Source organism: Contarinia nasturtii, unplaced genomic scaffold (assembly GCF_009176525.2).
Source record: "Contarinia nasturtii isolate CC-2019 unplaced genomic scaffold, AAFC_CNas_1.1 Cnas_scaffold_129, whole genome shotgun sequence".
Lineage (NCBI taxonomy): Eukaryota > Metazoa > Arthropoda > Insecta > Diptera > Cecidomyiidae > Contarinia > Contarinia nasturtii.
In genome coordinates, this window is record NW_022197486.1 from 2,337,720 (window position 1) to 2,359,672 (window position 21,953).

Genomic DNA, 21,953 nt, shown 5'->3' on the forward strand with positions numbered 1-21,953 from the left:
AGAAAGAGAAAATTGTTAAAATGTTATTGTAGTGTTTCGTTTTCTTTTCAATTTTGCTTGCTTAAGCCTATTTGAATTTGTTTTATTTCAAATGCGATTTTATGAGACAATAACTTCCGTCTCTTTTCGTTTGATTGCAATAGTTTCGGCCTTCGCACGCGACAATAATTCGCTATGTATTTTATGCGTATTTATAATCCTTCTTTTCTCTATATGTTTACTAACACAAATCTACGTGTTTCTCTCATAAGTAAACTCTATCAAATTGAATAGTTCACTTAATGAATTCATCTTCTCATTACCTAAAAATAAATTACTTATTTATATATATATATACTATATATATAATAAACCTACTAAAGTTATTCTTGTTACATTTCTTCAGTGCTTGAAATATTCATTCTCTTCGCGTATTCCATTGTGAGTTCTGACATAATCTGACTGCTTTTTTAATTTTACTTATGCTTTTTTGTTGTTGTTAAAATCTAAATCAATAAATACTTTGTGTGTGAGTGTGTTGTTTCTGTTTTTAATTAATTTAATAGGAAAAAATCACATTGAATGAAATTATTGAATTTGGTGTAGGGTCAGCCAAAGAATGCTCAGCGTTAGACCGAAGATGGATGTGAATATGGTTGGTATCGATTCACATGCTGTCGATGAAGATGAGGCCATTTTATATTCCATATCGTCAACTTGAATCGGGTGCTCGTGGCTTCGTGTATAAAACTGATGGATATCACTTATCTGAATTTCGATAGAGAATGTTGAACGCAGTCGTCACCCGCACCGAGAGAAAGAGAGATTAGAAGAAGGGAAAAAAACACCAACAGATAAAAATAACGAAGGAAAAAAATTGAAAGAAAGAAAGTAAACAAATGTGTATTAAGACATTGAATAAATAGATGGATATGCGTGTGTTAAGAGCATTTTCCATGTGTGTTATCATCAAAAACACACGGGAATTTTCTTTTACTTTTAAGTCATTCAACAAACAAAATCAACGTCCGATTCTGCTCTTCTTCATTTTCCTTTCTTTGGCGATGCCTCTTTCTATATTATGTTTTCTGTTTTTATGTGACAAAATGTTCGGATGGAATTTAATGTTTTTATGCTTTGCATGAGAGCAGGTTGCTTTCTATATATTTCCCATTTGTGCTGTTGCGGTCTCATTCACGATACACTTCAGCCTCTCTCATCAGACGTTTCTTTTTCCCTTTTCACTCATGCTCCGCAAAAATTGCTTTTAAAAAGGAGCATGCAAACAAATGTAATACATTGAGTAAATAGAGGCAGAAACGATAAACATACACACACGCGCGCGTCCAAATACAATAGTGTAGGTATGTTTGTGTGTGCGCGCGCGTTTTAATATTGTGGAAACTTGTAGGTTTTGATGTTGATTTTTCATTTGATCGGCTTGTTTTTTGGTTGCGACAACATTTCAAATTACCCGCATGTTATATTTGATTTTCTTTTCGGCGCCCTTTTCCCATTCTCGCTACATTACTATCTATCTGTTACAGATTTGTGAATGTGAAAGCATCAAAGCGGCTCAAATGAAACATTGCGACAATCATTTACTCACTATTTGTCTCTTTCACATTCGATTTGTTTATTTGATTTTGTTTTTCCGAACATCAACTTAACACACGCATTATCAGACAATGAGGCAAGCAAAACGGTGGAATGGTCCTCACTGCCATTTCCATTTGTCAATGATATTGCCTAAATCACGAACATCGTAACAAAAATCATTTTACCTCATTCCATCCGTTGTGATTTTTCGCTTGAACTATTGCTTCGTATACTGAATTCCCCTCCAGGCCACGAATCACATGCGACATAACGTAATGATTACTACTGGACCGAGTCAATGTTGGTATCAATACCAAATCGTGCCATTTTCCTGGGTGTTGATACGTTTCGTTCATCTATACGAATACGAGGATGAAAATTAGAATGACAATGTATATCAAATTAAACAACACAAAATATGTCCAAAAGTTTAATCGCAAACATTACAATTTGCTATCGACAATCGAACAAATAACAATATCGACGAAATAAAAACAAAACACATACACAAACACAGCACAGCACACAAACCGTACGTGTATACATGGTAGCGTACACATATGTACAGATAAACATACAAAAAGTATTAACAAAAAGGAGCGTATAAAATATCCCTGGGATTTGTGCCCCTTTTATGTCACACAGCTGTCAATGTGTGATATGTCAACGTGCATTTTCTTCAAAAACATTACGAGGAAATTAAATTGTTGATTTCGTATAGATGTCGCTGTCTATCTGTTTATATTAAATTGTTGATTTAAAAAAATCATCCGAAAATATTCTTTTAATTTGCACAAAAAAATTATTTTATTATTTGTGTTCAAAAATAACGATAATTTTAAATATTTAGGTTATTGAAATAAATTATAACGTAACACCACACAAAATAACAATTTATTTACATGCTCATTGTTATATGATATGTAGCTTTGCCTTGTAGACCATGTAGAGATGGTTACGTGGAGAAAATATGTATTTGTCAAACATTGATATCTGTCAAAAGAAACAACGTAAACAACACGAAGTGAAGCTATTCTGGTGAATCATATAATATAAAATATTTGTGTGTTTTTTCTATTTTTTTTATTTATTATAAATTCTATTGATTATTTTCGTTATTATTATTGCAAAACTTATTCAATTTATACAATTTTGCAAGAAAAAAATATTTGCAAGAAAAAAATATATGAGAACCTGGCGTGAAAGAGATGGCGCTTCTTAAATCGAGTCGCGTTAAAATACATTGTCAATATACAACGCAACTGATACTCGGATGACATAAACCAAAGTGAAACGCGCATGTATTTGTGCGAACAACATCGTCTTCATTGAGTCATATGATCGTACACGATGCTCATAAGCGAACGAATCAACGTAAAGAATTTTGATCATGTGACTCAATGAAGACGATGTTGTTCGCACAAATACATGCGCGTTTCACTTTGGTTTATGTCATCACATGAATTTTTGTGAGTGAGCGCTTCGCACTGTTATTGTATTTGTGCTAAGGATTGTCAACAATGAGCATGTAAATAAATTATTATTTTGTGTGGTGTTATGTTATAATTTATTTCAACAACCTAAATATTTAAAATTATCGTTATTTTTGAACACAAATAATAAAATAATTTTTTTTGTGCAAATTAAAAGAATATTTTCGGATGATTTTTTTTAATCGAAAAATTAAAATCATCTCTTCATTTTCTATGATTGTGAAGGGAATATCCTAGGATATTTCTACATCTACGCTGCCTATCGGGTTTTTGAAAAATTACCGAGGGGCACTTTTTTACTCGGTCCTTTCAATCATCCCATCAATCAATAGGCAATGCATTCTTCTTTTTTTTAAATTAGTCTAATTAACATTCTAGTAGGCATTTTCAAGCATGTGATATCGATCTATTTAAATTGAATTCATTTCATTTTAAGCATTTTCGGAAAATGGCTGTTTCATGTAGCCATTGTGGTTAGCATTTCAATTTCAACAATAAATCATTGGACTCGAACTAAATTGCATTTTGGGTTTTAGCGAATTTTCATATTGCATTCACTCTTCGACACTCTCGTACGCACTCTCTTCCTCTGCATTATCGTACCTACGATTGAAAAACAGTGTATGCAGCAATACACACTGTACACATTTTGCCCACCAACAATGCACCAACAATGCACCTCGAGTTCGATATTGAACCACTGAACTAGCTTACACTCGAGTTGATGTTATTATTATTATTGTTATTAGCCGTATTAATATTGTTGTTGTGGTGTGTGTGTGTGTGGCAGAATTCTACGTATTACATTCATTCTCTTTTTTTTATTTCATTCTCTGTAAATTGGCTTACCATTAATCGGCGATACAACAATCGAATTTCCTCAAGTGGTGGAATCGATTCAACGCTCCATGTCAAATTGTATACTTCAAGCGAACCACTGAATGTTGGTGAAATGAATTCGGCTGGTCCTGGTCGGCCTGATATCTCAATGTATTTTTTCGTTCGGCCCAAAGCGTTGTCAGCTACACAACTGTATTTGCGAATATGTGATTCGGATGCCCCAAGAAAAAATAAACACAAACCAAAAGCAAAGAATAGAAAAGACCAATATGTGAAAAGAGAGAAAGGGAGAAAAAAAGAGAGAAAAATATCGGAAATATCTCAATTATTCGGACCATTCAATTTGAAGACTGTCAGATGAATATGTGCAAACGTTTGGTAAATTTGAAGCGACGAAGCGCTGATGTTTCTATCGATATTAGTAATTTTTCAATTACAATTGTCAGCGTCATACACATGCACAAAACGTTACCTGTAATTTCCGAAATCAGATGTTTGGAAATTTCGAATGGTGAGTGTGTAGCGATCTCCTTTGGATTGCATCGAACGACGGTCAGTTGGATCAAGTAGAAATGAGTTCTGATACCACATCATCTATGGTATTAAATTTGGTGAACGAGCACAGAAACCGCATAGCAGTATAGCAAAAAGAAAATAGATAAAAAAGCGACGATTTAAAAAAAATCGAGAAAAGAGACAAATCTATCTATCTATATATATATTATTATACAAACGAAATGATTTTATTATTCTATTGATGCGTAATAATAAATGTTCGAACTAGAACATAAACTCGAATTGGCTTCGACAACAAAGCAAAATATGGTGCTAGCAAAAATATTGTCGCATTATCAGCATCAGAGAGTATTACATCTGCAGTGTCAAATCCACTGTAGTCTGTTCGATTCACTCGAGTTGCTATTCACTATCTTTGCTATTCTTGCTTTGCCATGATGTCTCTCTGTCTCTTGACACATTTTGCCATTCGAATTCGTTCTGTTCGCTTTCAGTTCATGTGTGCTCCTCTTTTGTTCGCTCTCTCTTTCGTCTTTTCGTGTTCGCTTCGTTGTTCATGATATTGGTTCGATTTGGTTTAGATTCGATTTTAACGTGCGAACGAGACGAGAGCGAGAACAAAAAAAAAAACATCAACACAAGCAACTTCAATTGAATTGAATCGGATTCGGATTCGGTTGGATGATGTGATTCATTCAGCTTTTGTACTTACATCGGAAGTAACATCACCATGTACTATACAGGCCAATTCAATGTCATAACCTTCGCTGGCGTGTACCCAACTTCTTTCGACTGTAATTTCCGGTGGCGCTGCACGAAACGAAAATCCACCCCGATAACAACAGTGAAAAAAAAATTAAATAAATAAAACATTCAACATAAATACTCGAATGAAAAGAGAAAAAAAATTGGTTGCAGCACAAAGAAAAAAAACTTCAGTTTCATTTTATTTTCTCTCCCGCTCACTCTGTGTTTTTTCGTTGGATTTGATCTATTCACATCGGCCAAACGCAAACGGCAAACAATACGGAAAAAATGTGAAAAGACACACATCAAAAATTGAATACTTTTGCCGCAGATTCAGCAAAACAAATACACAACACTCCATTTACAAATGATAAAATGGACACTGACAAAACTTTGCTGAACAAAAATAAAAAACAAACAAACGGCAACATAAAATCACAACGACGAAAAAAAAGTCATTTTGGAAAAACGCGCGCGTTACGGAGCGAGAGAGAGAGAGAGATAAAGAACAATTGAACGGAATTCGAGACAAATCAATAGGAATTTGTCATCGGTCATTGAGCAAAACTCACATAAAATGGTCAAATTTATGTCCATAGAAACTGGCTCACGAACACCATTATCGGCGGCACATTGATATACACCCTGATGATGACGATCCACTCGTTCCAATATCAACGTTGAACTGTCCGACAAATGCGTTGATCCCGCAAAAATATCCTGCAGAATTATCGAGATAAAAATAGAGAGAAAGAGAGAAGAGAAAACACATTTAACACAAATTAAAATGCATTTAGTCTTAATAAAGAGAATTAAAAGAGGCTAAAGTCAAGGCGGATCAAAGTACGGATATGCTTTTACACAAATTCATCCGAATTCTCATAAGCACTATTTGATGCGCTTAACGTATAAATAGCTTGGCAGAGCATCTTAAACCTTTCATTAATATTACCAAAATTGAAATCACACAAATGCTAATATATGTACGTGTATTTTGTGAGAATGAGAAAGGGGGAGAAAAAGTGAGAGCAAGCAAGGAAACAAGTGCTCTTTTCGGATTTAATCAGTACAAGTAATGTTATTATATCGTTATGAAAAGGCATAAATACCGCCGAAGTAGCTTAAATAGCCTCAATTATGCTCATTTAAGTTTTAATTCGGTCCATTGAGCACTATAATGCTGGACCAATGCTGGTAGAGTATATAAAACATATATTGAAATGTATGTATATGCATATTTGTGTGCGGTGCGTAGTAATGCAACCAAAATTGTACCAAAAGTAACTACCACCATTACCACCACCAATAACAACTTTATGCCGAATGGACTGAATTTCATTCTCTTGTTCTTCAACACACACACTATATCGCCTTCGAGCCGACTTTTGAAATTGTATTTGCTTGATTGGTGATATGTGCTATTGCATTGAGAACAGAGCATTTTATATACATATATTGATCATTTAATATTATTTTCAAATGTACCTTCTTGAACCAGTAGATGGACGGCACTGTGGATGCGATTTGATGTGAATTGAGAAGAAAAAAGAGAAAATAAATTATAATTTTTAACAAAATTTTTGAAATACATGCACAGAGAGAGAGAGACATACCTGGATTGCCAGAAGCTGATTCACCGCAACATTTTATTGAAAAAAGAAAATTCCGGAAAAAAATGAATGAATTATATGCACAACAAAAAAGTCAAGCACACACACATAGAGAGAGAGAGGATGGCGACATACCTTTACATTCAAGTGTAACCGTGCTACCTTTTCGGGCCGCAACCTGTCCATTTTGTGGTACAGCTCTTAATGTTGGTGGAACTAAAAATAATTGGATGTAATTAGTAAACTAAAGCACAAAAGTCTCCATATACATTAATGGGGTTGCATGCTTTTATTTATATAAATCGAAATCGTTTTTAACATTCGTGAATGAGGGAAGTAGAAGAGGGAGAGAGATAGATGAAAAGTGTAGGGCTACATTGACCAAAAATGGCTTCAACACATACAGAGAGTGACAGAAAAAACCCGACATACATAAAGCCAAATAACTCAATGACCATTTGGGTTTGCCAACTTTGGTATTTTTTATATCACTCGTTCTCTATTTCGTTCACCAAAACTTTTCCAAATGTAACATAACCGGATTCTAATTATGCACACATTTTTGTGTGCATGTAGATTAACTCACCTAAAATCTCGACCGTGTGCACTTGATCACGCGTCTCTTGATCTCCAATTTGGCAAATATAATCGCCAGCGTCTTGTGTTTTAACATTCGATATTTGTAAATTGTAATCGTCCACTATTTTGAATCGTTCGTCGCGTGTGATTTTCAAATGGCCAGCAGTTAATACAGACGATCCACGGCGCCATAGCAACACAAATGTGCCTAAATTAGTAAATGTGTGTGTACAAAAACAAAATCAAATAATTTCACATTCTATGCACCGACCTCTGTAACATTTCAAAATTGTAAAATCAATCGTAAGCAAGCAATTGAACAAATTTGGATCGTTTGTTCAAATAAAATCTCGCCCCATTCAAAATTTATTGAGAAATATTACCGAATTTCAAAAAAAAAAAATAACTCAATTATAATTACCCAGCAAACAAAAATGTAACGTTTTTTATCTATTTTAACGTTGAAAAATGTAACGTTTTCACCCATTTCGGTGGTAATTTTCGTGTCAATGGAAAGTTGATTATATGCATAGTTTCCAATAAAATTGTTCATTTATTACGTTAACATTTTACAATTTATTCACTTGTTTCTCCTATTAGTCTTTCAGTCTCATTCAAACTCACTCAAATGTGTTGCCGTTTTTGTTTGAATCTCAAAGCATACAACGGTATTGATACAATGCGCGTTTTGCTGACTCTTACTCGTTTAAAGAATGAAAGTATGTGTAACATGAGATTCAAATGTTCGATTTTGTTTACATAAAATTTATATCAACAATTCTATCGACTGTTTTCGCTGTTTGATTGCATTTTGTATCACTTATATTCATACATATGTCCAGCATCATTAAGAAGGCAAGGATCAGTTGAATATTGAACATCACACATCGACAAAATTACAGTGTATTGACAAAAATGTTTCAATACACAAAATCACAACGAAATATAATGAGTTGCCATTCAGATTTGTTTTCTTTTCAACTGGAGTACACACAAAGTTTGTATTCACATTTTTCAGTTTTCAACAGAATTAATGTAGCAAAGGAATTTTTTGTGCTTCGATTTAACATGTATCACAAACAAACAAATCACTCTATTCAATATTTAACGGGATTGATTTTTTTATTGCGGCCAAAACTATACTGAGAAGTGCCGCCAGTTTAGAAAGAGATGATTTTTGGTATACAACAACAACAATCTCATACGATTGCATTCTCCGTCGCCTAAAATTCAGTTGGACAAATTCAAAAAGTCAAATATCGCTACGAATACAGAGTTTGTGTGTGTGTGAGGGAAAGTGATATAAACAAATTCATTCTGTGTTTCGGTTTGAAACATGCAATATTGAACCGGTCGCGCATATAAACAATTGAAAGTTTGTACACACACAAATGCACAACAGAGAGAGTCACACATTCACAAGGATAATTATGTGGCCATTTTAGTGTCAAACGGAATGTAGAGTATATCCATGATTTCCAATCGAATTTTCATACGCACGAGTTTCTTTGTTCTTATTAGCGGTCAGAAAATGTGCGTTGTTGTTGTTTTTTTCAAACAAATTAAATTCAAAATGACAACCGATTTCAGTTTTCAACATGATAAAATAAGACAAATGGATTTTAGTGCTAATATTGTATCAGTGGCTTTTTTATGTCACAGCACAAAGAAACGAAACATGTGAGAGAGACAATATAATATGTGTTTGTGTTTTTGTTTTTCTGTAAACGAAATACTAGTGCGAATGCAACAAACTGTAGGATTTTGACCGTACAACAGTATTCCCGATCACCGCTTGTTTTTGTGATGTGCTTCGTCAGTGTTTTGATACAACGATATCGTGTGTTCACGAAATGTGATGGATATATTTGCGGAAATATTTTGTGTCTGTTTCTGTTTTCAATTCAAACGACAGAACATTTATAAAGTATTACTGTTAATATTCCAAATCATCGAAACACATTTGAAAAAAAAACCATTTCGACAATTCTCTCGTTTGTGATTTGTTATGTTCCTGTTTAAAAATGCATTTTCGGCAGAGTTTTGTGGCAAATCAAAGTGGAGTGATTGAGTTGTTGAATGAAAATATTGTAAATTTTTTGCATATATTGATGTATCAATAAAATCGTTTAATTCCAGTCATTTTAGTTTTCGAGGCTTGACTTTTTGCAATACAGCAATAATTTGCTATAAATAGCGGTGCATTTCTGCATTCATTTTAGTTCAAAGTTACCGTTCGCGCTGTGAAGCTATTTGAAATACCATTAAATCTCATCATCAAGTCAGAAAAATAACTTTAAATTGATAATAATAATTGAATTTCGTCAGGCAGTTTACAAGCAGAACCAACAAAAACACATTAAAAATTACAATTTGAATTGTGAAATTGATGCGAATTGATTGCAACCGAAAATAGTGATAACTATCCCATAATATTTGGAAAAGCACCAGAAATTGTTATTGATTGATTAAACCATGAGTAGAACAAGATCAAGAGAGGATCAATTTAATATGTAAGCAGTGTTTTTCGTAATATTTATTCTGTGTTTTATTTTTCATTGGATTTTCGATGCAATTTCGCGATATTGTTTTGTGACCAGTTTTTTTTAAATAAGTGTGTATGTTTTTCTTTGTTTTCGTTTCATTTATACAGTCCACCCGAAAGGAAAGACGACATTAAGAACCTTGTAGTCATAAAACAAGGCGTCAAGTCAATCATACGGGAAGAATATCGCGACAGAGTGATTCAGTTTTTGGATCATCGAAGCTACAAAATGACACTGATTTCGTCACTGGCATCATTGTTGGCGTTGTACAAAATTCAAGAAGCCATCGATGATGGGAACCAACAATTTTTTGTACAAAACGGTAAAACATTTTTCATTGAGTGCTTTAACGGTGTTTTAGCCGATAAAGTCGACAGAGAGGAACTAATGCCGCCAGCTTTTCGTAACATTGTCGAGGCACACTTCGGTGTAGAGAATTTTGAATGGCCCGATAAAGAATGCCTGGGAAATGGTTTTAATTATTTCTACCAAGATCACATTCGAAATAATCAGACCAATCTCAACACTCATTGTTCAGTACATGTTGAATCGTTTTTTCAAATGAAACGCTGGTATTATAACATGCATATCAATGGCCATCAATACAATGGATCAAAATTTGACGGCATCGATATACGAAACGCAAAAGTTTACGCCACTAGTAACAAAGATCTGACACATGGTGATGTAGAGAGAACAAATAAGATGAACATTTTATTGTATGAACTGGAAAGAATCGGTTGGCAGTGTCAAAAAGTTCATAATGAACAATTGGTTCCGGTCACTGTCAATGAGTTCGTTAAGGACAATTGGTTCCAATCACTGTGGATGTTCGGTCAAATGCAACGCCAAATCGAAGTGTTTCATCAATATTCACAACAATGGCATGCATTCCGTCGCGATGGATTGATAACGAACAATCGACCGCCAAAAGTGAACAATTTCGCACTTGTCCCGTTATGCCGATTCCAACTGAAAAACGTTCGATTGGATATGACAGATATGTATTATTTGGCGAACACTGTACTAGGAGTGGTGCCAAGTTCTCGCAATCCGCTGACCAATCGAATGAACAAATACACACTGGACTATTACTTGTACGGCCATCGAGATGAATTGTGGAATTTGGTTTTCGACATGGATAAAATCAAACAAATCGGCAAGCAGAAGCGGTTTCACTCGCAAATCATCACCAATAGTGTTTGCGTGTCAATATTGTACGAGAAGCCAGCGAAGGCTTGGGTGGAAAATTCGGAGCAGGCCACATTTAACAACATGACATATGCTAGTGCCATCGATCCGAACGAGAAAACGTGGGTGGCCGTTGTGCGCCGCCATATCAAGTCAAACATTGAGGTAAGTTAAGTTTGTTATTACAATGTTTTTTTTTTTGGAACGTGATTGAAATTTGACGTTATTATTTAACAGGAAAACATTAAAATATCCAATCCACGATTTCATTGGCAAACCGAGCAGAAGAAGAGAGATCGGAAGGCTGATCGGTTGACCTGGTGGTTTGTTGAAGAAGAACAAATGGATTTCAAGTCGTACCCAGTGATACCATCGCCGCGTGGATCCACATGGAAAGCGTACATTCTGCATCGCATCAAAATGCTACGAATGGGAATGCAAGCATATGCGACTCGAAAATATGCACGATTGGATCTCGATCACCACATCAAGGCTACCAAAACAAGTGATAAAGTTGCCATGCGGGTAACGAACAACAAACCGTCTTGGATTTGGATTGGTGCTGGAGAAATGGCACCAAATCGGCCATGGGGCATAAAGAAGCGGAAAAGATGCCCGGGAACGCGTAAATTGGCGACCAGCTTCAAGAAACAAGAGCACACAAAGGTCAGTTTTCAAGATGAATGGGGTACATCAATAACGTGTGCCAATTGTCACGAGCGATTTCCAAGAGAAACCAAAAATCATCGATTCAAAATTTGTCGAAATTGCATACCAAAACCGATTGTTGGACTACCACCGATAATTGTGACGAATTTGAGCAGACAAGAGCTTAAGAAAGAGCGAATTGTAGAGAGAGCAATCAATCCAGATCGTGAGAACATCGAGCGTTTAGTGCCAAAGATAAAAGTTATCTTCAAAACTTGGTCATTAACTCGAGAATACCATGAATTGGGTGATGCTGCACCAGAAGACATGATTGAGCACGTAGTCATTTGGCACCGTGACATTGTTGCCGCAAAGAATATTTTATTCAAAGGTATGTGCATAATTGTATATTGTATTAATACAGTAAAACCTGTCAATAATGGAACCTGGGAATAGTGGAATTCTTGTCAATAGTGGAAAAAAAATCCCATATAAAATGACCTGGTAATAGTGGAAAATTGTAAAAAACGCTCACCCCCAATAGTGGAAAAAATTTGGGGAAAATTCTTTTGATTTGCTAGGGTTTTTGAAACGCGAGAGAAATTCTTTCGATTTGCTAGGGATTTTAGAGCGGTTTTTGGAAGTAAATTTTTTCCCATTGGAACACTCCTTTTGCTAGGATTTCCCATACAAAAAATTCTTTTGATTTCTAGGAATTTTTTCTAAAATCATCCCCTGAAAAATTTTGCTACCTATATAATGATAAAAATATGAATGAATTTTTCCTTTTTTTCAAATTAACCCTCAATAATGGAAAATCATTTCTGAATTGGCAAGAAAACCTGTTATTAATGGAACCTGGAAATAGTGGAATTCTTGTCAATAGTGGAAATAAAAATTTCCCCATGGGATTCCGTTATTGACAGGTTTTACTGTATTAAATTGAGAATAGAGAGCAGAGCGTTAGGTGTTCAGTGTTCATATTAATTGATTAATGTTTTGTGTTTGTTTCTGATTTTATAGGAATGTGTCGTCTTTTTGGCATACCATTGCCCGATTCGTTGAAGAGACCTGACAATCCACACCATGCGAACAATGTCAACTGATAGCAGCATAAAATCAACAATAATCATAAGAAGAATATTTTAACAATTTTGTTAGTTACTAGGCGTGAATAGTTTAAATCCAAGGATTTCTATTGTACCCTTGACCGCAGTACGGGTCCCTATTTAGGGCTGTGCGGAATATAAAAGAACCCGTAGGTGAGTACTTTATTGAATTGATAGTTTATTTTTGCATTCAATCTAACTGAATTGTTTTTTTTTCTTTTTTTCCTTTCCATTTTGACGGTAAAATTGACTGAAACTACACACAAATCCAACCCCAATATTGACCGTCAACATATGCCCGATAATGGATGAATTTGCCACAACAAATGTTAGTGATGTACGCTTTGATAAAGATAAAGAGATAAAGATAAACGAATAAAAAATAAATTTGAAATACATTTTCTATGTAAAAGCAACGTCCAAAAGTTCGAATAGTCACACATTTATCGCAATTTGAAATTAGAAGTAAATTTATAACGCAGTTTGTTAATTATTTTGAATGCATTTTGAATAATCTATCTTATCAAATTGACGAAACATTTTCCTTGAAATATTTTGATTAAATGTTGAATCATCGTAGGAATGAATTCATTCAAAAATCAAATTCCAAAGATTATTTTGAAAATCGTTCGAAATTGATACGTAGAAATGTAAGAGGAAGAGATACTTTATCAAACATAATTGTGAAATAGAAAATAGCTTTGGAAATTGTAGTGTGCTTGGGTAATAAAATATAATTTCGTTTGGGCACATTCCAAAATATTATCCGTTGAGGCGTTGGAGCATTGGAATTGGAGCTGCCGTTTCTATTTTCATTGTGAATCATTGAATTTGAAATATTTTGAGAGATATCTAATTTCAATCGGATCGGCAACGCTAGTTTCCACGAATTCTACGCACTAAACAAGCTATACACAGCCGTCTAAACACATCCAGTGTTTTTTTTATGTGTTGGCCCCTTATATTTATTCTGCTATTTGATGAAATGAACGGCGGAAATATTGTAATATGATTTTTTTACCTAAATTTTGAACTTTGCACGGCAATTCTATCGTATCACCAACGATGGCTTTGTACAAATGTCCCCTCGACACGAACTTGGGCACAACTGTCGGTGAATCATGATGCGATGTTGGTATTAATTCATCTAAATTTTGGCAATAACCTGTAAATAAAAAGAGCCAAAGAAAGAAGATGTCGATATAGTTTGTTTGAATTTGAAAACGGTGAGCAAAAAAGTGGTAAATGCAAAACTGTAAATAAATATTTATTAAAATTGATGATAATGGTTAAAAGTGTGGAAAAATGTCAATTTGTGCAAAAAAACATACAGAGAAAGAGAGAGAGAGAGAGATGCGAGAAAATCGCCCTGATTTAGTTATTGGTTTAGTTGTTGCTCAAATCGCTCAAAAGAGCTTAACATAGTACAATGGTTGTTTGCTTCATTATTCGACGTCGTGGTTGTCAATATTTGCGAAATATGCTTTGTACATACGTATGAGTGAATGAGCTCGTATATAGATCGTTGACAATAGATCATGTGAAACTTCAATTAAATTCCATTCACACTGGTGGCCATTAGTCTAATAAAGGGATTTATTCTGGGAGCGTTTCATGCATGAAAAACGATATTGAGATAAATTTGCTGATATACGCATCGAATGAAACAACAGAATACATTCATTCTATAACAATATATCTATCTAGTATGTATAACTACACTTGTGTGTATATTGTACAACTGCACAAAGAGAGACGTACGCACGTAATACATTGTGCGCTTCATCAATATTTTGCGTTGAAGTAAAAGCATCCAGAAACAATAACAACAACAGCAGTAGCAGCAATAGAATTAAAAAAAAATCCAAGCGCCCAATCCAAAACCAACGAAAGAAGACACAAATTCCAAAGTATAGAATAGACGCCATTTATCAAATTGACCGCTAAATCTCAAATAAATCAATGATGTGTGTATATACCGTTCGTTCTGAGTCTTTTGTCGTCATCGTCTGTCGACTCGATTTTTGTTCAACATTTTTTTTTTCTCACTTGGGTCCGCTTTGATCAACCAGCGTTCCCATTTTGTTTTTCTATTTGCCTTTATGTGTCCAGTGTCCACACACACACACCCGGCGAGCTTAGATACACAAAAACAATTAGGCGCACATTCTGGTTCACTCACTTTCTAACTCACACTTCGATTTTCTTCATCGAATGCACAACAAATCGAAACGATATAGAGATAGAAAACGAAAGAAATGAAAAACTTAGAGATAGAGAAAAAATTATTCCCAGTCTCAAAATAATATTAATTACAGCTTGTTTCAATTTTTTTCTCTCTTTGTTTTCGATGCAAAAAGCATACAAATCACCGTACCAAATTCAATACAATTGACCGATGAGCTCAACTGCAAATCAACAACGATAAAGCGTGATAACGCGCTTCAACTTGTAAACGAATAAATAAAGTAAATTTCATGTAGAATGGATCACCCCATCGGGAGTATAGATCAAGGGAAGCGTCTTTTTCGCAATAGAAATTGTGTATTGGCATGACGAAACTTCAACGGGGAAAAAAAGTTTCGTTTGAAATTCAGCGAGCGCTAAATGAAAAGAAGAACGTTCGCCGTATGGACAATGTTTCGTTAAAAGACCATAAATTTTACTATTGCCGCCTACAATATTCACTCCGATTGATGATGATGATGATGGTATGTTTATACCATTTTACTCCGTTCACTTCCACTTTCACTTTCTCCTTGGTTCGTTCGTTCAATTCCTTTCGCTTCCGATGTATCCATCTAATTTTAATCAATTCATCAAGATAGTTATCATATTAATTATATTCGTATATAAATGGATGGATGTCTGTTTGTTGTGCGATAAATTATGTTTATGTTTTTGTTGGAAGTTTTATCAGTGAAGTTTGTTTGATGGTCGCACCACATTGACGACGACATTTTTGCATGGACGAAATTCCATTCCATTCCCGCGAGTATTTTGAGTACGAGATTTTCTTCAAGGTGTGTATGTGTGTGTGTGTGTATGTTACGTTGTCGACCCAAGACATTGAGATGGATGAATGATGTTTTTGGCTCATGACTCGAGCTCGTTATTTTCACAAGAAAAATGTTTTCGGATACAGATTTCAAATCAATCTCAACCAACCAAATAAAATGTTCTCTACATTAGAATATTTGTGAGAAACAAACGTGATTCAAATTCTTTGACAATTGTCCCCATGATAAAATTCATTAAAATGAATCACATTACAAAATAGAATCGACACTGCGAACGCATGAGTGCGAACATCAAAAATGTTGCTGAACAAGAACAAAAATGAATAAAACAAAAATCACACAACATAACGAAATGAAATGTAACACTCTGCTTCGCACACGATATATATGCGCCTTCACAATATTCACACCATTTCGTTTTCCTTTCGACAATATTTGACATTTAACGTTTTCAACAAAACCGAAAATGCACGCAAATATTTCCGAATCTCATTCACATGCTCTGAGCAGCTGAGCGCGCCAGTACACATAAAACGAAATATAGCTGAAAGACGTGGAGCAGCCTTTGATAAAAGCGTCACTTTGCCCCATACCAAGCTCCACGACACAAAAAAAAGCAAGCGCCATTTATAACAATTCAAGCAAAAAACGAATAAGAAAGACATTTGAATTGGTGAATTTGAATAAATACATAACATTGTTGTTTGGTATGGTTCTAGTCTGGTTAATTCAAGCATAACCAGCCAACAGAGCGAAAAGGGTGTGAGATTTTGTGTGCATGTGAAAGAGTCAAGAAACCGTGAAAATAACCCCCCCCCACCCACAAAATAATAATATGTATTTAAATATCCGTTCGGTAATAAAGTGCCACATCACAAATAAAAGAAGCGACAACACAAAGTAACAACAAAAATGTATACCCAAAGAAAATGAGCGCAAGAAAGAGAATCGCGATAATAAAAACGAATGATTGTTGATTTCGTGTGATAAATCGGATATTTGTCGTCCATCTCTGTCGTTGTGATGTGGGCGCTTTTGTTTTGAAATTTATTTCTGATGTGCATGTATACTTTTTTGGCACTTTCCTTGATTTTGCGAAGACGGGTGAATATCATCAATGCGAGGAACAATCTGCAATCACATTGAATCGCGGCCCAAACCATTATTGCCATCATTTCAATCATTTGGCTGGGTGATTGTTTTTTTTTCGTTTGCCATACACACGCACCATTTGAAAACCATTTCACCCAAAATCACTAAAACGAACGGAAGCAAAAACAGATTGTATATAAACGACAGGCAACATGCGTGTTAAATCCACTGAATTTAATGCACACCAAAAATGGAAAATCTACTGGCATTTGATAAATACAATTGTTTTGCGTATAGAGTTTGGCATTTGTCTCACCACTGCCACCACCTTGTTCCCGTCTCAACTGCCGCGAATTCAAAACAATAGTGTCTCGTCCACATAGTATGCGTGTGTGTGTGTGTGCGCTCACTCGCTTCGCTTCATTTTGTGTCCATATATTTATATTGATATCCAACGCATTATCATAATAGATTTGTTGCCATCTCTTCTCTAGCATTGACCGACTAACAATATCAAAACAAACATCAGCAAAGCAGATAAAGCCAACAACGTTGGCACCAAAACCGTAAAAAACATACATACTTTGATAATCGTGGAAAATGCAATAATTTCATTTCATTTTCGGTTACGATCTCTGGTCTATCGCCTTCTATCTTTATCGCATTCATATAGATATGAGCGCTCACGCGCAAACGCTCAAACACACGCGGACGAAATGTTTTGCTGCTGCGATTATTTATGTTTATCATTAAGCATTTTATTCAAATTTTTCATTTCGTTGTCATTTTTTATTCCCTGCTATCCACTATCTATGGCAGTTTTGTCTATTTAAATGTGCCACTAAAACCGAAACGTCATTCGTAAAACTGAATTTATGTGACGCATATGAAAAATGTTGGGCGCGTGAGACCAAGAGCAATCGAGCGCGCTTAGCCGTGTCGGTTCAGAAATGAAAGTGCGAAGGTTTTTTTTGTACTCTGTCGCTTGGAATTTTTGGGTGTTAAAAGTTTGTCAACTTTTCTTGCGGCTGCACAGATAGAAAAATAGTTGGCAAATGGAATGATAACAAACAAAAAAAATAACTCTAGCGCCAATAATAAAATGGAGTATTCAACACAGAAATTACATACCAAATGAACGAATGAAGAAGAAATGGAAAGTGAAAAAAGAAATACAACACGAGAAAGCACCATACAGATAAAAAAAGGAGATAGGCAATCTTGATATTTTTCGCTGCTTGCTGTCCGTTCCATTTTGTTGTTCCCTTTCATTTTATTAACTAGAATATTATTATTGAATAAATGTGCGATTCGCTGAAGTTGACACTCCCAAAACAGCGCATATAAAACAAATAGCAGAAAAAACGCACCAACAACAACAACAAACGAGCAAAAGCTAGAGCAAAAGTATTTGTTTTTGTGTCGCATAGAAAATATGTGAAAAAACACTTAGAACTTTATGCCCGAAGTGAATGAAAAATAACGCATAAAATTTTCTAATAATGAAACAAACAAAAACTAGAAATGAGATCGAAAGAGAGGAATACAAAAAAAAAAACCCACCCATGCAGTCGACCAACCAAGCAAATAACCAACCGACGCAATGATATTATGACACATGATTGTTGCAGTCTCTAAACCGCAACCGTGACAATGACAACTAGACTAACCGATGAGCACCGGGAATATTTTGTGTATGTGTGTGTGTGTGTGTGTGACAAAAGCGTACATTTCGCGATGACTTCTCATTAATGAGATGATAACTGAGTGAGTTGAATGAATGAACGAACGAACGCACGGATAAATGTTTTGTTTGGTGCAAATGAACGGAGTACAATTGAGCGACATTTTGGCATTATTACATGGCTAATAGCCATAATAGATTAGACCATCATTAATTTATCGGAATATATGTTTTTTTATAGTCGAGTGATCGTTCTTCATTAGTATTATTTTCTTTCTCTTCACATTCATTTTGAGTGATTAAATGGGGGGGGGGGGCTGGGGCGAAAAAAATCATTTTGTATGAAAACTGTCACATGGCACGGAGCTGTGTGATGGCTCATGAAATGAATTTCAAGTGAATTTTGCGTTGTGCACAAATAGCAAAAGTTTTTGGTCATTCATCGATGGACAAAAACGCAAACAAAATTCCAACCGATTGTACCGACCGAAATTCGAATCAAATAGAAAGTCGAGTCCTAATTTACATTAAGATTTTACACATTTGGCATCACAATACAAGAGGATGGATGCATTATTATGTGTGTATTGTGCAATTGACACAAAATCAACCGAAACCAGTAAAATCGGTAGCGCTACGTGCTGTACGGGTATATAATGGAAACAAATGAAGCAAAATTGGAATCCAAACAGTTGGTCACATAAAAATCATTATAATTCAATTAGATTGCGAGTGCATGCAACTGATTGTGTTTGATTTGCTGTGAATAAATGTGGTGCGAAAGGCACATAGTCAATTAAGTAGCACATTGCAACCACACTACACTTCCGTTTTGTGCGGATGCCGAACGCGTCCGTACCAATTCAAACTTTGTACCAATTTTTATCGATATTTGATCGCAATAATTCTATCGGCGTAGAACACACACTCTCTCATAATACGCGTGTAATGAAAATTATCGACGATAACAAATTTGCCATCATCGTCACCAACGATCACATTAGATACGCCGTATGTCATACACACATGGACCGAATATTTTCTTTTCACCCCTCATACCACTTTCACACACACGTACATTTGTAGAAAAACTTTTTATTTTTGCGGATCTGTTCTCTTTCATTGTTCAACTCTGTTCGCATGCGGCAGCAAAATGGAGAGAGAGAGAGAAAGAATGAACGAAAAGTAACGGCAAAAGTAAAAAGACAACAAATTATAATTTATCGTTAAATAGAACATTTGTACGCGTCGCCGGCTGTTGAATGCTGAAAGCAAAAGATTTGAAATCACAGAAAAATTATGTGAAACCCGAAACGTATTCAGTGAATAAACACTTATTCATCGATACGATATGTGTGGCTTTTTTTCATCTCTTTCTTGATATTTTCTTCTGTTGATTTTGTTGTCGATTATGTTGCCGATTCGCTTGACTTAATTTTTGCCAAAGTTTAGCGATAGTGTTCTATGGTGTGTATGGTGTATATGTGTGTGCAAATGGTATCGCTCAAACCAATTACAAAGAGCACATCATAATGCATACAACAAAAAGCGACAACGACCAAATGATAAGAAAACCACATTGAATGAACTTTGAATGCGTAGTAGCAAAGGATGTGGAGCGGGGATTGTGAATTTCATTTGGTCGCTTTGTCATTTATGCGATACCGAACGATGTACAAATGATGCCAATGTAATTCATTGTAAGCGGCATTGCGTGCACTCATTTGTTCATTTAGTTCCGGTTAATATTCCAATATATTGGCCCGGGTTATTTTTAACTGGAGTCGTAAAAGGAGAGAGAGAGCGGCACCAAGGCCGGAGACCCGGTGATCGTGAGCATGTTAACTGGTATACATACAAATTACTTACATCTCAATGAAAATCACTGAGACTTGAGATGATGGGACTAAATGTGGTTGTCGAATGTTGATTCGACAGATATATATGCTTCTCTTGTATTACTGGCGACATTTTAACCGGTCGACAGTTTAATAAAGATATTTAAATTCCAAACTTCCGCAGACAAATAATGAAAGTGAAATTAAAAAGCAATTTTCGTTTTGTGAGTGGATGTGGCAATGGAAAAATTATAAAACAGTATCTGCATACACGATTTTTCATCCATTATTATTATTTAGGAAAGAGCTCGATTTCAAATTCGTTAGTCGTTAGCAGAGAATCAAAGCATATCTTTCTCCACGTTTTTTCTATATGTCATTTGATATTTAGTGCTGTTTTATTAGGGGTGATTCTAGATAGGCAACATCGAACGATATTTACGCAACCACTTGAAAAGAAGAACTGAGGAGAGAGAGCGAGAAAAAAGCAACAACAGCAAAATTACGAACGAAACTCAAAGAAAATGAGGCTAAAAACAATCCTAACCAATTTGTTACGGTATAAAAGAATCATACATTTAATTTCGTATGCATATTTGGAATCGTGTGCGGTTGCCGCGCGACTCCTTGGCTAATTTATTAATTCGGCACAAACAATAAATTAAAATATAAAAAAAAAAGTAAATCCTGCAACGAAAACAATGGTGAACATACATCGTTCAGTGCACACAGTGTGTGTCATACATTCACCGCTGGCAGAGGAAGCGAGTAAGAAGTAGTCGTTCTCTTTAGCTTCTTCATTCGTTTGTTTCGTCAATGTTTTTACACTGGTCGATGAGTCAGGGTGAAAGACTCAATTTGAATATTTGAATATACCGCACACGGAGCCATTCAACAACGCGCCTCTTTCACTTGCATATACCGAACAGAAATCAAATTAATTTTCGCTTTGAATACTTGTTTTCAAGTTGGTTGAAATTTTTTTCTCTCCATTTTCGTCGTCTTTTGTGATATTTTCTGTTGTTATTCCTTGAGAGCAGTTTTGACTGTGCGTCCCCTTTTCCCTACATTACGACACTTTGTGTGCAAGATTTTTTTTAGCAGTGAACGTACGTGTGCATATATATCTATGCACAGTGTGTCGCACACAAAACCGAAATAGAGAAAAAATGGAAAAGAAAATCACACAGAAAGAGGAAGACCCACACACACACACACACTGAGAGAACGAGAAAACAAAATCTACTTCCAATTTTCTTGATTACGCATGAAAATCGACAAAATCAAGAGACACACAAAGTGATATAGAAAGATATTAAGAGAGAGAAAGAAAGAAAGAAATGCTCCCGGTGGTGTTTGGTGCATAGTCTATTATAAATGTATATTGAAATGCGTGTATAATTTCGCATTAGATCGCACGTTGGTACACATAATGTCAAGCACACCATCATGTGCCGATTTT

The 21,953-nt window shown here is 35.2% G+C and overlaps 2 protein-coding genes across 2 annotated transcripts in view; one reads left to right on the forward strand and one right to left on the reverse strand.

Annotated features, from left to right (window-relative positions):
• Positions 1-509: 509 nt before the first annotated feature.
• The window catches only part of LOC116349418 (limbic system-associated membrane protein), a 61,303-nt gene continuing 39,859 nt past the window's right edge, over positions 510-21,953 (reverse strand). Inside the window, exons 3-13 of the mRNA XM_031780829.1 lie at positions 13,879-14,022; positions 7,371-7,571; positions 6,920-7,000; positions 6,788-6,802; positions 6,660-6,685; positions 5,747-5,894; positions 5,140-5,237; positions 4,384-4,505; positions 3,921-4,101; positions 1,764-1,934; positions 510-747 (exon numbers count right to left, since the gene is read on the reverse strand). Of these exons, the coding sequence (XP_031636689.1) occupies positions 568-747; positions 1,764-1,934; positions 3,921-4,101; positions 4,384-4,505; positions 5,140-5,237; positions 5,747-5,894; positions 6,660-6,685; positions 6,788-6,802; positions 6,920-7,000; positions 7,371-7,571; positions 13,879-14,022 (1,367 nt within the window). The 3' untranslated portion in view covers positions 510-567. The remainder of the gene's footprint in view (positions 748-1,763; positions 1,935-3,920; positions 4,102-4,383; positions 4,506-5,139; positions 5,238-5,746; positions 5,895-6,659; positions 6,686-6,787; positions 6,803-6,919; positions 7,001-7,370; positions 7,572-13,878; positions 14,023-21,953) is intronic.
• On the forward strand, positions 9,604-13,298 carry LOC116349406. The gene is made up of 5 exons (XM_031780818.1): positions 9,604-9,876; positions 10,017-11,265; positions 11,338-12,139; positions 12,772-13,010; positions 13,191-13,298. The coding sequence occupies exons 1-4, from the start codon at positions 9,839-9,841 to the stop codon at positions 12,852-12,854; spliced, it is 2,172 nt and encodes a 723-aa protein (XP_031636678.1). The 5' UTR covers positions 9,604-9,838; the 3' UTR covers positions 12,855-13,010; positions 13,191-13,298.